The sequence below is a fragment of the Balaenoptera acutorostrata genome, chromosome 9 (genome assembly GCF_949987535.1).
Source record: "Balaenoptera acutorostrata chromosome 9, mBalAcu1.1, whole genome shotgun sequence".
Lineage (NCBI taxonomy): Eukaryota > Metazoa > Chordata > Mammalia > Artiodactyla > Balaenopteridae > Balaenoptera > Balaenoptera acutorostrata.
The window spans coordinates 68,550,507-68,567,067 of record NC_080072.1 but is presented as its reverse complement, the minus strand read 5'-3'; the positions used below and the strand labels follow the sequence as shown (position 1 = coordinate 68,567,067).

Here is a 16,561-nt window from a genome sequence, read left to right as displayed (position 1 = left end):
GAAACTAGAGAAAGAAGAACAAACAAAACCCAAAGTTAGCAGAAGGAAAGAAATCATAAAGATCAGAGCAGAAATAAATGAAATAGAAACAAAGAAAACAATAGCAAAGATCAATAAAACTAAAAGTTGGTTCTTTGAGAAGATAAACAAAATTGATAAGCCATTAGCCAGACTCATCAAGAAAAAGAGGGAGAGGACTCAAATCAATAAAATCAGAAATGAAAAAGGAGAAGTTACAACAGACACCGCAGAAATACAAAACATCCTAAGAGACTACTACAAGCAACTTTATGCCAATAAAATGGACAACCTGGAAGAAATGGACAAATTCTTAGAAAGGTATAACCTTCCAAGACTGAATCAGGAAGAAACAGAAAATATCAACAGACCAATCACAAGTAATGAAATTGAAACTGTGATTAAAAATCTTCCAACAAACAAAAGTCCAGGACCAGATGGCTTCACAGGTGAATTCTATCAAACATTTAGAGAAGAGCTAACACCCATCCTTCTCAAACTCTTCCAAAAAATTGCAGAGGAAGGAACTCTCCCAAACTCATTCTATGAGGCCACCATCACCCTGATACCAAAACCAGACAAAGACACTACAAAAAAAGAAAATTACAGACCAATATCACTGATGAATATAGATGCAAAAATCCTCAACAAAATACTAGCAAACAGAATCCAACAACACATTAAAAGGATCATACACCACGATCAAGTGGGATTTATCCCAGGGATGCAAGGATTCTTCAATATACGCAAGTCAATCAATGTGATACACCATATTAATAAATTGAAGAATAAAAACCATATGATCATCTCAATAGATGCAGAAAAAGCTTTTGACAAAATTCAACACCCATTTCTGATAAAAACTCTCCAGAAAGTGGGCATAGAGGGAACCTACCTCAACATAATAAAGGCCATATATGACAAACCCACAGCAAACATCATTCTCAATGGTGAAAAACTGAAAGCATTTCCTCTAAGATCAGGAACGAGACAAGGATGTCCACTCTCACCACTATTATTCAACATAGTTCTGGAAGTCCTAGCCACGGCAATCAGAGAAGAAAAAGAAATAAAAGGAATACAAATTGGAAAAGAAGAAGTAAAACTGTCACTGTTTGCGGATGACATGATACTATACATAGAGAATCCTAAAACTGCCACCAGAAAACTGCTAGAGCTAATTAATGAATATGGTAAAGTTGCAGGTTACAAAATTAATGCACAGAAATCTCTTGCATTCCTATACACTAATGATGAAAAATCTGAAAGAGAAATTATGGAAACACTCCCATTTACCATTGCAACAAAAAGAATAAAATATCTAGGAATAAACCTACCTAGGGAGACAAAAGACCTGTATGCAGAAAACTATAAGACACTGATGAAAGAAATTAAAGATGATACCAACAGATGGAGAGATATACCATGTTCTTGGATTGGAAGAATCAACATTGTGAAAATGAGTATACTACCCAAAGCAATCTACAGATTCAATGCAATCCCTATCAAATTACCAATGGCATTTTTTACGGAGCTAGAACAAATCATCTTAAAATTTGTATGGAGACACAAAAGACCCCGAATAGCCAAAGCAGTCTTGAGGCAAAAAAATGGAGCTGGAGGAATCAGACTCCCTGACTTCAGACTATACTACAAAGCTACAGTAATCAAGACAATATGGTACTGGCACAAAAACAGAAACATAGATCAATGGAACAAGATAGAAAGCCCAGAGATTAACCCACGCACCTATGGTCAACTAATCTATGACAAAGGAGGCAAAGATATACAATGGAGAAAAGACAGTCTCTTCAATAAGTGGTGCTGGGAAAACTGGACAGCCACATGTAAAAGAATGAAATTAGAATACTCCCTAACACCATACACAAAAATAAACTCAAAATGGATTAGAGACCTAAATGTAAGACTGGACACTATAAAACTCTTAGAGGAAAACATAGGAAGAACACTCTTTGACATAAATCACAGCAAGATCTTTTTCGATCCACCTCCTAGAGTAATGGAAATAAAAACAGAAATAAACAAGTGGGACCTAATGAAACTTCAAAGCTTTTGCACAGCAAAGGAAACCATAAACAAGACGAAAAGACAACCCTCAGAATGGGAGAAAATATTTGCAAATGAATCAACGGACAAAGGATTAATCTCCAAAATATATAAACAGCTCATTCAGCTCAATATCAAAGAAACAAACACCCCAATCCAAAAATGGGCAGAAGACCTAAATAGACATTTCTCCAAAGAAGACATACAGACGGCCACGAAGCACATGAAAAGATGCTCAACATCACTAATTATTAGAGAAATGCAAATCAAAACTACAATGAGGTATCACCTCACTCCTGTTAGAATGGGCATCATCAGAAAATCTACAAACAACAAATGCTGGAGAGGGTGTGGAGAAAAGGGAACCCTCTTGCACTGTTGGTGGGAATGTAAATTGATACAGCCACTATGGAGAGCAATATGGAGGTTCCTTAAAAAAACTAAAAATAGAATTACCATATGATCCAGCAATCCCACTAGTGGGCATATACCCAGAGAAAACCATAACTGAAAAAGACACATGCAACCCCAATGTTCATTGCAGCACTATTTACAATAGCCAGGACATGAAAGCAACCTAAATGCCCATCTACAGACGAATGGATAAAGAAGATGTGGTACATATATACAATGGAATATTACTCAGCCTTAAAAAGGAACGAAATTGAGTCATTTGTTGAGACGTGGATGGATCTAGAGACTGTCATACAGAGTGAAGTAAGTCAGAAAGAGAAAAACAAATATCGTATATTAATGCATGTATGTGGAACCTAGAAAAATGGTACAGATGAGCCGCTTTGCAGGGCAGAAGTTGAGACACAGATGTAGAGAATGGACATATGGACACCAAGGGGGGAAAACTGCGGTGAGGTGGGGATGGTGGTGTGCTGATTTGGGCGATTGGGATTGACATGTATACACTGATGTGTATAAAACTGATGCCTAATAAGAACCTGCAGTATAAAAAAACAAACAAAACAACTAATACTAAACTTTCATTGGGTTATTTGTATGGAAATATGTTAATATAAATGTTTCAGACATTACATGAAATTTCTAAAAATCTTATATTTGTATTTGTATGGAAATATGTATGGAAATATGTTAATATAAATGTTTCAGACATTACATGAAATTTCTAAAAATCTTATATTTGTATTTGTATGGAAATATGTATGGAAATATGTTAATATAAATGTTTCAGACATTACATGAAATTTCTAAAAATCTTATATTTGTATTTGTATGGAAATATGTATGGAAATATGTTAATATAAATGTTTCAGACATTACATGAAATTTCTAAAAATCTTATATTTGTATTTGTATGGAAATATGTATGGAAATATGTTAATATAAATGTTTCAGACATTACATGAAATTTCTAAAAATCTTATATTTGTATTTGTATGGAAATATGTATGGAAATATGTTAATATAAATGTTTCAGACATTACATGAAATTTCTAAAAATCTTATATTTGTATTTGTATGGAAATATGTATGGAAATATGTTAATATAAATGTTTCAGACATTACAGGAAACGTCTAAAAATCTTATATGTTCTGGTATAATGTTATAAGTAATAATCCTAGTTATTACTTTAAAATGTATATCTCAGAAATAACTAATTTTCTTGTCAACTGCATTATTATGAACTTTCATCAAATCTTTAACCATGGTCATTTTTAAGTCTTTTGTCATTTACAGACAGTTCTGGGTGTACTCTGATGATTTTGCAAATATGTTCCTATAAAAGGGTTTCATCTTCAAGAAATTCATGGAAAAGACTCTGACAAGTACAGGTTTCTGGTAACTGACTGTACTGCTGAACTGAATGAATAAGCATTTTCAGAACTCTAATGAAAAACTGATGAACTCATAAAAGTGCTAACAAAAGATCAAGATGAAAAAAAAAAAGAAATTAATTACATGGGACTGAGTGAACTGATGAGGATGAGTATAATTTTTGTGACTTTCTGTCTGAATTTAAAAAAAAAAAAATCCCACAAGGACTCAGAGGAAAAGAATATACAAATCAATTTTCACTGCAAAGTAAAGGAGCTGTTACAGTGGAGGATTACTGGACTGAATGTCAATATTATGACATAGTATAACTGTGTTTCATGTTTGGTAATTGCAATCATTGTTGCTTTTGTTGTGGTCATCCATGTACAATGCTTGGTGTCAGTCTATTTATCTCTTGTAAAAATAAAATACAGTGTGTGTGTGTGAAAAAAAATAATAAAATTAATAATTCCTCAATATCATATTAAAAAAAAAAAAAAAAAAGAATAGAGCAACCAAATCAATAAACAAATTTACCAATGTTAATAAGCTCTAAATACTAAACTATGATAAACATAAAACCAGAAACAAATTAGATGTAGAAAGCATACCCCAGGTCTACAGTTGCTCCCAAAGTCCATCACCTCAATTTTGGGATGATTCATTATCTATTCAGGTATTCCAGAGATGCAGGGTACATGAGATTGACTGTGGAGATTTAATCTGCTGCTCCTGAGGCTGTTAGGAGAAATTTCCCTTTCTCTTCTTTGTTCGCACAGCTCCTGGGGTTCAGCTTTGCCTTTGACCCTAAATTTAAATTTTGGCCTCTGTGTGTAGGTCGCCTGAGGGCATCTGTTCCCACCCAGACAGGACGGGGTTAAAATAGCAGCTGATTAGGGGGCTCTGGCTCACTCAAGCCGGGAGGAGGGAGGGGTATGGAATGCGGGGCGAGCTTGCGGTGGCAGAGGCCAGCGTGATGTTGCAAGAGGCTGAGGGTTGCCATGTGTTGTCCCGGAGAATTTGCCCCTGGATCATGGGACCCTGCAGTGGCGGGCTGCACAGTCTCCTGGGGCGGGTGGTGGGTGGATAGTGACCTGTGCTTGCACACAGGCTTCTTGGTGGCTGCAGAAGTAGCTTTAGTGTTTCATGCCCATCTCTGGTGTCCGCTCTGATAGGCACGGCTTGTGCCAGTCTCTGGAGCTCGTTTTGGTGGTACTCTGAATCCCCTCTCCTCACCCACCCCGAAACAATGGTCTCTTGCCTCTTAGGCAGGTCCAGACTTTTTCCTGGACTCCCTCCCAGTTAGCTGTGGCACACTAGCCCCCTTCAGGCTGTGTTCACACAGCCAACCCCAGTCCTCTCCCTGGGATCTGACCTCCGAAGCCAGAGCCTCAGCTCCCAGCCCCCACCCGCCCCGGTGGGTGAGCAGACAAGCCTCTCAGGTTGGTGAGTTCTGGTCGGCACTGATCTTCTGTGCGGGAATCTCTCCACTTTGCCCTCCGCACCCCTGTTGCTGCGCTCTCCTCTGTGACTCCGAAGCTTCCCCCCGCCATCCCCCGTCTCCGCCAGTAAAGGGGCTTCCTAGTGTGTGGAAACTTTTCCTCCTTCACAGCTCCCTCCCAGAAGTGCAGGTCCCAGCCCTATTCTTTTGTCTCTGTTTTTTCTTTTTTCTTTTGCCCTACCCAGGTACATGGGGAGTTTCTTGCCTTTTGGGAAGTCTGAAGTCTTCTGCCAGAATTCAGTAGGTGTTCTGTAGGAGTTGTTCCACATTTAGTTGTATTTTTGATGTATTTGTGAGGAGGAAGGTGATCTCCACGTCTTACTCCTCTGCAATCTTGAAGGTCCCCTCAGCAAGTAATAATCTCCTTTAGATTATATTGGTCATCGTAGGGAAATCTCAAAATCGATTGTATAAAACAATATTATTCTATAGCTCTTGATATCTCAAACTTTAGGATGTAATTTTCACAGGCTGTGAATCCACAAATCAATTTCCTGTCTTTGGTTGACATTATTCATTAGTATTTTATGTGTATTATGTTAGCTACATTTTAGGAAATTTTAATGATGATAGAACACTGTTTCTGCGTATTAGCTCTTTCACTCATGTATTTGTTCATTCATTTGCCTTATATTTATTTTTGTTATGTTCTAAGTGCTTCATTGGATAGTGGGAATATAGTAGTAAATAAGTCAAAGGCCATCCTTACTCTCTCAGAATTTTCAGTCTGGTAGTAAAAAGTATCTAGTAATTTGGGGAAAGCTTGTTAAATATTAGGATGAGATGACATATGCTCAGAGAGTGTGTTATAAGAGGAACTATACTGGTCTGTGGAGTCAGGGAAAACTTTCTGGAAGAGCTGTGGATGAGCTGTGATGTGCTGAATGACTAGGGTTTAGAGAAAAAGTCTAAATGTTTGACAAAGGGAAAGGGTTTGACCAAATCTGTCAAAGACATGGATCCAACCAACTAGGTCACACTTGAGAAAAAAACTGAGCTATTCCTTTTGTTTACTAGGCTGAGATATATACCACTTCATTCTTCTACCCCAATATGGTTCAACTATGGAAGAAAAACACATTGCTTATAATGTAAATGGACCTTATATATATAATTTTTATTTTAATACAAATATTATTTTAAAAAAAGAATATCTATTGATTATATTCTAGAAATGCTCCATAGTAAATAGTTTTTATTAATAGATCATGTAATTAACAAATTTATACATTCAACATGGTTATGCCATTTTATAAACATACCATCATTATATTCCATTAAATTACAATAGGTTCAGAGACAGTCAAGTATCATCCTGTAGCCTCACATGAGGTTTCAGGACAGTAACTTCCTCCGACGAGAAGTTCATCTAATAAATGGTCATGGAACTTGACTATTCATGGAGACCTAAGGCAAAGGAAAGGCTTCAGAGGGGAGGAAAAGAAGGAAGGAAAGAAACTATATATGAGGGAACCTCTGCAAACATCATAGAAGCTCACAGTTCCATTGTCATAATCCAGAAACACTCCAATCCCACCCAGAGGCCTTTGCACATACTGAATTAAGGGTGGGGAGTTCGTGGAGAGAATATAATGATTGTTCACTTCCATAGAAAATAGCAAAAATGCTTCTTCAGAATCAATACTGATAACAGTATTGCTTGTCAAGATATCTTTACAGACTCCCAGAATCCAGTTCGAGGAGTGTGTCACATCCACCTCCCAGTAATGCCTCCCGGAGGTGAAGGCCACAGCTCCCCAGGCCACAAAACTCTCTGCACCCTGGAGCTCTCTGGACACGCCATGATGGTCATCTCCATATATCACAGTTGTATCATCCTCGGAAAGGCTCACATTGTGAATGGTCGTTTTCTGACTCAGAACGTTATCCTCTGCAGAAAGAGCAAAAATGTGGTCAATAAATGAGATTTCCATGGCCTGAGAGGCAGAGGCTCTCTACCCAATGAGTCTTTTCATTTTCCCTCCTCCAAGGAAATACAAAACGAAGACAAAAGGGAGCTCAGACTGGCTCTTCTATGAAGAACAAGAGTTATAACTATCTCTACAGCACATAGAAACACCTCAAATCATATGGAAAAAGAAAAAAACATACAGACATATCATGAACTCTGTGAAGTCTTATTTAATGCCAAATTCTTGATAGTTTATTTCAGGACACATAAAATTTTATTTTTTTCTTTACTTTAGAAAACTTTTCTTGTGTCTTTTGTCTTTAACACTGTTTAATATATAGAGAGCACTTTGATATTATGTGGGTATTTGTTGGGCTAGAGTCTCTACCTAGCAAGTTTTCAAAGCAAAAATGTTAATAGAAATCCATCAATGAATAGTTTGGAAGCTTCTAAAAGCATGTTATGACTAACCATGTTCACATATCCCTCACCTTTCAATTATTTTGAGATTGATCTAACAGTATTACAATGATTCTGCCTAAGCCAATTGTAGTCTATTTTGTCAAAAGTTAGTAATTATAGAAATAAGAAATATTCTTTGTATAATGCATGATAAACACAATTGTAATATAGAACAAATTAAAACCAGCAATGCCATATATAACCTTTCAAGAGTGAAATAAACTGAATAAACATACAACATTAACTGCTACTCTGAGAACTAAATATTCTATTTCTTTATAACTAGCTGATCAATCCAGTTGCTCTCTTCTTGCTCTGCCTATTTCAGACGTAACTAAAAATAAGTATCTTGCTTTGCATTTGCAGTAAAATATAGGTTGCAAAGTTTAGCCTTGTTCTTTGTAGCATGACTGTATTGGCAGAAAAGATATAACAACTTTGGAAAGTCATGTACTAACTTCATGTCAGAAAAAATAAAATCAAAGAAGGCTCCTTCCCAAGAACCACCAAAGAAATGGAGGCCTGATCACCAAAGCGCTAACTCTTACCTCTGAAGTTGTTCAGCATGTCTAGGATTCCAGTGACAGGCCAGGAAGTGAGCTCTGGGTTCACTGGCTGAGGCTTTCGCATCTGTACCAAATCAGTCCTGTAAAAAAATGATATCAGTTACACTTCAGGGCCGAAGGTTAATCACACAACCGTTACAAAAGAAGCCATTTTTAAATTTAGTTTATTATATTTTTTTATTGGAGTAGAGTTGCTTTACAATATTGTGTTAGTTTCTGCTGTACAGCAAAGTGAATCAGCTATATGTATATATATATCCCCTCTTTTTTGGATTTCCTTCCCATTTAGGTCACCACACAGCACTGAGTAGAGTTCCCTGTGCTATACAGTCAGTTCTCATTAGCTATCTATTTTATACATAGTAGCATATACATGTCAATCCTAATCTTCAAAAGAAGCTGTTTTTAATCCAAGATATTTCATCAGAATTCTCCCACTTTTGGTTAATTGGGCATTCATTATATTCTACACTCTTGGGGATAAAAAAATATGTTACCTTACTTTTTTGCAAAATACAAATTATATCAAATTTCAAATGCCCCATTCATTTTAGTCATTATTCTATTTCTAGAAATTTTGAGGTTTGTTTACTTGCTCTATTCCATCTCAGGTGATGCAAAGATCCTGGGCATTTTACAGAGAGCACAAATTCAGGCAAAGCTTTTGTACTTCAGTCAGCAAGTAGTCACCAAAAGGAAGGGTACACTGAGCCAGACAGCTTTGCTCTTGTCAGCCCAGCAAGGGAATCCAATTCCAGCCTGGCTGCCCTTGTCCCGAAAGTCTAACTTCCCAGTGGGCACCAGGAAGCCATTCCCTCTGAGGTCCAGCCTACAAGGGGGCTTTCAGTGATGGAACAGGTTGAGTCACTGCTACTTCTAGGAACAAAATCACAGCCCCTCTTCCCATTCTTAGGGAATCTACCTCTTTCCAGTATTATTCACCTTCCAACTCACTCAGGTAGGTTCTTCCTGTATTGAAACTTAGAAAATTTCGTTCAGTACGTTTTATTGTGTTAAGGCTAGAGAGGTGGAACAAAGTCCAGAATGTCAGAAGCCTTTTACGTATATTTGAAATCAACCAAATGAGCAGGAAACTTCTGAGACCAAGGAGTAGAAGGCCTTCAGAACTCTTTTGAAATAAAATAGAAAACAGCCACAAAAACAATGTTAATAGCTCAAAAAATGTACAGTCCATCTGCCATTTCCTAGGATTCCACACCTGTGGATTCAATCATTATTTGAAACTGTGAAATCTGAATGGAAAATATTCAGAAAAAAAATCAGGATATTTCAAAAAGTAAAACTTGAAAGTGCCACACACCAGGCAACTATTTACATAGCATTTAATTTACATCATCATAGGTGTTAGAAGTAGTCTAGAGATGATTTAAAGGATACCAGAAAATGTTTGTAAGTTATGTGTACATACTATGTCATTTTGTATAAGAGATTGTACATCCTCAGATTTAGGCATGGGGGAGGGCCTGGAACCAAATCCTCATGGTACTAAGGGATGACTGTACATTTACTTCATCAAAAAGACAGAAACATTCTCAGAAATCAGAAATCTTTAGTGTAAACTCACCTTTCCAATACATTGCCCAAGTCCTGTGAGGGAAAAAAAAAAAGATGATGTTAATCATCAGAGTTCTGTCCTTTTGCATCTTCTTTAGTATTCTTGTTTGTTCCTTTCATTAAGGTATTTATTCTCTGATTCTTCTCTAAGGAACAATTAGAGGTTATCTTAATAACAGAACCTAAACTAAAACATGATGGACTTAGTCAGGGTGCATTACGGAAGGAAGAAGGCCAGAAAGAGTCTGTGTTATGATGCAACAACATCTAGGTCTCCAATATCACTCATTGCCCTGTCCTATTCCCAAGGAGAGATCTCAACATTTATGGTAACAATTAAAGCAGGGGACCATACAAAATGAATTACAGAATACATTGAAATTGATTAGCAGTTCTAAATTTTTCTAGACAATGGGCAAAACCTCAATGTCTTCAGTAAGTATGGGATAACAGAGTGACAAGGGATTAGGGGAACATATATTCAAAATTATTCCAACAAAGTTAACTTTTCCTGGCTACAGAATTTTGCTGGCTTTGGATAATCTGTGTGGAGAGTTCCCCTGATCACACTGAAATAATTTTGTCCTATGTTAGCTAATAAAAGGATTTTAAAAAAAACCTCCCAAAGATTACCAGGCTGTGAGAAATAAGGGACTGGACAAATAAGATAATGGGAGTCAAGGAACATCATCCCTTAGCTGAGATAAGACTATATGCAGGTAACATTTCAATGTCATGGCAACGGTGCCCAGAACAGTACTTCTGTCTCTGAGGATGGGACCTCCCTTCTCACCTGGAGCAGCTCCACGTCAGGCTTGTGGCACACCTCAGTCAGCTCTCTGTACATTTCTTTCAGACTCTCTTTCTGTTGAGTCATTCTGAATTCACTCTCCCTGAGTTGCTGGAGAGTCTCCTTCGCTTCTTTCTCCAGTGCCTCCAGATGGAGTTGCTCCTCCTCCCGGAGGAACAGGTGGATCCTCTGATACTGAACTTTGATCATCACCTTCCTTACGGCCACATAGTTCTGCAGAGATAATAGATTCAAAGAATCACTCATCCTCATTCTCAACAGAAAACGTCAAATATTATTTCCTTACTGTCATCGGGAAAGTTCTTGACAGACTTTCTGCCTCACATTTCAAAAGGCCTGGAATATTTGCTGGTCCTTCTGGCCCATCCTTTCTCTATATTCCTAGTTTCTTTCCCTGTTTAAATCAAGCCATCCGAGGGGTCCCAGGCTCTCTCCCTAGGAGGTTTCTTCAGGGTTCTTTGTCCATTTTTTATTTTGTCTCTTACCTGAATCTTCTTTGTTTTTTGTTCCTTTGCCTGACTTTCCTAAATATTTTTTTTTAATTATGTAAACCCCATAGTATACAGTTTAAAAAATATTCTTTGTTTTTCCTCTAGGTACTACTCTATTCCTCTCCTCTCCTTTAGAGCCACACTGAGTGCAATGTTACCTTATCATCCGTATCTGAGAAAGTTTATCCAAATCTTCAAAATTTGGACTATGAATAATTTTCATGCCCTGGTTTTCCCATATACTAGCAATATTTGAAATACCTTGTATTGGCCTGTATATTTGTGATCACTGCTACGTCATTTGAAACCACTACTTCTCCAGGGAAGAGACCACTGTCCTTTAACTGGGAACTTAAATTGAGCTAAAAGTCTAAGCTAGAATTATGTCAATATTCATACAAATGAAAAGGAACATTTTCATCCTTACCTCTAATGACTGAGTTTTGTGAGTTTCTAGATTCAGATTGTTTTGCATTTCTTGTGTCATTTTCCATAAAGAGCCCATTCTCTTTAGAAGTTTCTCCTGCAAAATACCCATAAGCTTTAGTGCCACAGATGATGATACCGTAAATTTCATCCCCTTAATTATGAGCAAAGGGAGTCATTGAAAAACCAGTAATCGTGATTTAAAATGAAGTGATCAGATTTTTCCACATTAATCTAGTCTGATTCTAATATTTTGAATATCAGAAATGACAGAGATGTATCCTAGAAAAGTGGAGGAACTTTACAGATGATGGAATCAATTTCCTAAGAAATTGAGACTCATGTTTATATAACCTGACTGAGAAAGCCTCAAGCTCACATCAGAAGCCAATATGCCTGGTGCTGCCACATGCCCCAGGATGCAGCATTTCCACATGTTTGGACAATTGGGCAACAACATTGAAATGATACATTTCTATCTTGGGACCCACGCTGAGAAATCCCCACCTCCACCATCTCCATCCCCATCAACTTCATTATCATCTTCATCTTTCTCTCTGATTTAGGAGCCTATAGGTTCCTAATTGCTTTAGAAACATCACCTACCCGGTATTCCTCAGCAGCCCATTGTACTGGACGGTGGTTGTGAGCTGCATGCTCTGGGGACGCAGAGCAGGGGCCACAGAGCAGGGTCTTGTCAACCTCACAGAAGAGTCCTTTGGCTTCTTTGTGTGTCACGCAGATCTGCGCCTCCGAGCTGTTGGTTTGTTTAGCTGCATCCTGTCTGGCGAGGGAAGCCAGCCTCTTGAGTACAATATTGGTTTTGAAATCTGGCTTCTCTGATAGTCCCCTGCACTCAGGGCAGCTCTTTGGAGTCTGGTCTTCCTCCCAGCAGAGGTACAGGCAGGGACGGCAAAAGCTGTGCCCACAGTCTATGGTGACGGGGTCTATGAAGTAGTTCATACAGATGGAGCAGGTTAGTTCATTCTGGAAAGCTTGCATGAATCCTTCGGAATCCATGTTTCTAGAAATTAAAGAGAAAAAGCAAGAGTAATCATTATTTTACCCTGATTAGAAAAACAAAACAAAACAAAAAACAGCCTTTGGACAAAGCTTGTCTGCTTGAACTCTATCTGATTTACCTATTTGCTTACCCACAGTACAAACCTAGAAGTGGTGAATAGAGACAGATTGGGTTCATGCTATAACACAAATGATGAAATTAGAGAAGAGACTACCTAGCAACTTTATTGTTTAAAATAAGCCATGGTCTCAGTCATACCTAAATTACATGGAAAAGCTTAAATATTAGAGCAAAGGCTAAGAGACAGGATGATGCCAGGGTTCTTTTTAATAGCTGATTGGTGCAGAAGCACATAGAGAATCTCAATCTCTTTCTCTCTCTCTCTCCATGACTGGTACCCATACCTGCACACACTTCATCTCTATGCTAATGGTCTCTATGCATCCTGTCTCCCAAGTGACAGATACCCTTTTCCAAAGACAAAATTGTTTACATATAATTTAAGCTTGTTCAATTTAATCAATGTTGACAGAAATTTTGGAGTCCTAAAACTATAAAGAGTTGAGTATTTGCTTCCAACTTAAATAGCAAAACTCTTCCTCTCAAGGAAAAAGTATGCTATTTCTAGCTCAGGAAAACATTTTTTCCCAGTCTTTTCAGACCATCAGAGCACCTTCACATTTCAAACTGGTGAATGTTCAAGCTACAATGATAATCAGTAAAACTCAATTTTTAAAACCAACCACCCCCCAAAAACATTATAATTTACACAGCAATTTCCTCTCTACACTAGAATATGCAGAGATGCAATTGATGGAAGCATGACCATAGACCTGTGTTACTGATAATTTCTCATATGATCAATGCCACTTCTTGGGAGTCCCTACCAGGTGACTGGATCTAGTCTGAATACTTTTCAAATCTAGACTGCAAACCGAAGGCTTTCAACAGATAGCAAATGAGACCTTACAAAAATGTATCATAATTAGTTCAATACATTTAACTCATGTTGATCTGTACAAAGACCATGTAATGTCTACATTACACTCAGCATTTTAGGTGTTTTATGTGTTCCATAGATACATATAAATGGGAAAATTTAAGACCTAAAAACATCTAATGCCACATAAGGTAATGAAATAAAAATTATTAAATAACAATATTACAAATATCAATTTATTGCAATTGCTCTAGTTACAGATACTTTAAATATTGATGTCATTGAAATAAAATGAAGAAAACTACTTGTTTGCTTCGACAAGACCCAAGCAGGCCAAGAGGTAAATGAAAAGTATTTGCATAAGGGAAAGTAGGCATGAAGATATTTGCAATCAATTCCTTGCTTACCAGAGTCTACTGTGAGTGGTCTCACCTCAGGAAGTCTGGATGCCCTGGTAGCCTGTGGAGGTCAGGGTCAACAAGAACTCTCCAAAGCTTGGCAGCTGCACATTCCCTCAGTCTACCTTGGAGAATCAGTTACCTCTGGACAAAGGTGCTTTTTAAAGGATCAGACTCACCTGAGGCCACGCCTACTTCCTGAGATTGGATACAACCTTCAGACAGGAAGGTGTGAAAACAGCTGATTGGGTTTGCAGCATATAGAAAACAACACCTGAGGGGTAAGACCCTAAAAGAATACAGACTTCCTTTAGGGTAAATGGAAGAAGGTTGACCCCACACAAGTTGTTTCAAAATACATTTGAACTGAAGAAATGAGTTCATGAAATGATTTTTTATTCTTCAAGCAATGACTTCATAATTTTTAAAATGTATATTCTTACTCTACTTTTAAAATTTGTAATAGCTAATGATGTTTCTAGCCATTGTTTATCTGATTATGCTTGAAAATAAAACATTAATTGGAATACTTGACACACCTACACTATATACATTTCTCATAAAAAAGGGCAACTAGGCATTCAAATGCGGTTTAAATAATTGTATATATAATAATTGGTGAAATTAACTGTGCTAAGCTTTTTCTTACCTTTAATATTTTATGAGTACTGTGTAATAAATGGTTTATGTCAAAATAAAACCTATTGTTTGGACTCATACATTTGTAAATACTTTTAATCAGAATACTTTATATATATTATGTATATAACATATACATCAATGGATATATTCATATTAAAATATAAATATAATGTAGTAACTACTTATACAATATTTATGTGAATATTATCTTTAATAAAATGAATAAAGAAAATTGGTTTTTCGGGAAGTATAATTGACATATAACATTATATAAGATTCAGATATACAAGCTGAATGATTTGTTATTCATATATATTATGAAATAATCACCACCATAAGTCTAGTTAACATTCGTCACACTGCATAGTTACAAATACTTTTTCTTGTGAAGAGAATTTTCTTTTTTATGTTCATTTATTTATTTATTTATTTTCTTGTTAGTCATCCATTTTATACACATCAGTCTATACATGTCAAACCCAATCGCCCAGTTCATCACACTACAACCCCCACCCCCCGCCGCTTTCCCCCCTTGGTGTCCATACGTTTGTTCTCTACATCTGTGTCTCAATTTCTGCTCTGCAAACCGGTTCATCTGTACCATTTTCTAGGTTCTGAGATCTGAATATTTTCTTGCCTGGGGAGCTGAGTCATTCACTTCGGTCAGCATCAGTGGGAGGTGGACGTGGCGGGCTGTTGCAGCTGGGCGATTGGATTTTGTAATGATTCTTGGACAAGGAAGAGTGACATGGTACTTGTCTTGGAGGGAATTTTTCTACTTCTTTGCATCAAAGGGAACAACCAGTGCAGTCTCTTTACCTCCTCCCCACTATCACCTCAATATGTCAGAAGGCCTCTGGGCCACGTGTGGGTGTTCCTGGATTACGATGGTGGTGTCCTGAGCTTTGTCAACGTGGCCAGTAGTTCCCTCATTTGTAGTTTCCTCTCCTGCTCCTTCTCCTCTCCTCTCAAACCTTTTCTTTGCTCTGGACACCCCTGATCAGGGACAGGTCAAAAAATCTGACCCCAGGTGTCAGGAATGTCAATAACTGAGATCGTTCATTTAGTGCCAACTTTATTTTCTGTAACTTCACCTTCCTTTATGAAATGTATTGATTGATTTTTTAAAAGGTTTGATATCTTAATTGTATAAATTTGTTTTTGTTTTCTTTTAATAAAACTAATCTCTCTTGGAATGCTGTGCAATCGTTATTCTATGTCTTGTCTATTCACTTGATTTCTAAGGTAGTTGGAAGTCAAAGAACACCTGGCACGTTTACCCAGCTTAATGAGTTAAAGCAAGAGCACAGGGTTTTTCTCACTGGCAGACTTGGGATTCTCTTCTCTCTGATATGCATCTGTTTAATCATGTTCCTTCATCAAGTCTCACTTTTAAAACCTTTTTTCATGGTTTTATTTTTAAAGCTTCCTTACTAAATGAGAGAATCTTGTTGGATAGACTCTGCACATCTTATAATTTTCTTTGTAAAACTCACAGCCTAATATATAGGCCTTCCCATCTAGTTCACCTATTAGAAGAAGCTTTATGTCTGCCATATGTACAGATAAATTCCAAACAAGTAGAACAAACCTACCTGCTTGAAATATACCTGTTTGTGTAAGTACAATAGAGGTATAAGGTCATAAATAAAAACATGATCTACCACAGTTTAAAAGCTTATTAAATGTAACCAAAATCAGATGGAAAATGGAGATTATTATTATTTAACAAGAATGCGAAATAGGCTACCTGTAAAATTCATAGGCTCAACAAATTCTCTATTACAACATACTAAATATAAATGCATACATATCTTAACAGAATGAAACTGATAGAGAAAATAAGACTGCATACCTCAGAAATTTTAGAAATTTTAATGTAGAGACCCAAAGTCACAGAAATCTTGACATTACACTTACCTTAATAGACTGTAAAATG

The 16,561-nt window shown here is 37.1% G+C and overlaps 1 protein-coding gene across 1 annotated transcript in view; it reads right to left on the bottom strand.

The window, feature by feature from the left end:
- Nucleotides 1–14,100, bottom strand: part of LOC103014138 (uncharacterized) — a 31,259-nt gene extending 17,159 nt beyond the window's left edge. Inside the window, exons 1-7 of the mRNA XM_007188932.2 lie at nucleotides 13,990–14,100; nucleotides 12,225–12,642; nucleotides 11,620–11,715; nucleotides 10,684–10,914; nucleotides 9,901–9,923; nucleotides 8,298–8,395; nucleotides 6,783–7,266 (exon numbers count right to left, since the gene is read on the bottom strand). Of these exons, the coding sequence (XP_007188994.2) occupies nucleotides 6,783–7,266; nucleotides 8,298–8,395; nucleotides 9,901–9,923; nucleotides 10,684–10,914; nucleotides 11,620–11,715; nucleotides 12,225–12,638 (1,346 nt within the window). The 5' untranslated portion in view covers nucleotides 12,639–12,642; nucleotides 13,990–14,100. The remainder of the gene's footprint in view (nucleotides 1–6,782; nucleotides 7,267–8,297; nucleotides 8,396–9,900; nucleotides 9,924–10,683; nucleotides 10,915–11,619; nucleotides 11,716–12,224; nucleotides 12,643–13,989) is intronic.
- Nucleotides 14,101–16,561: the final 2,461 nt, after the last annotated feature.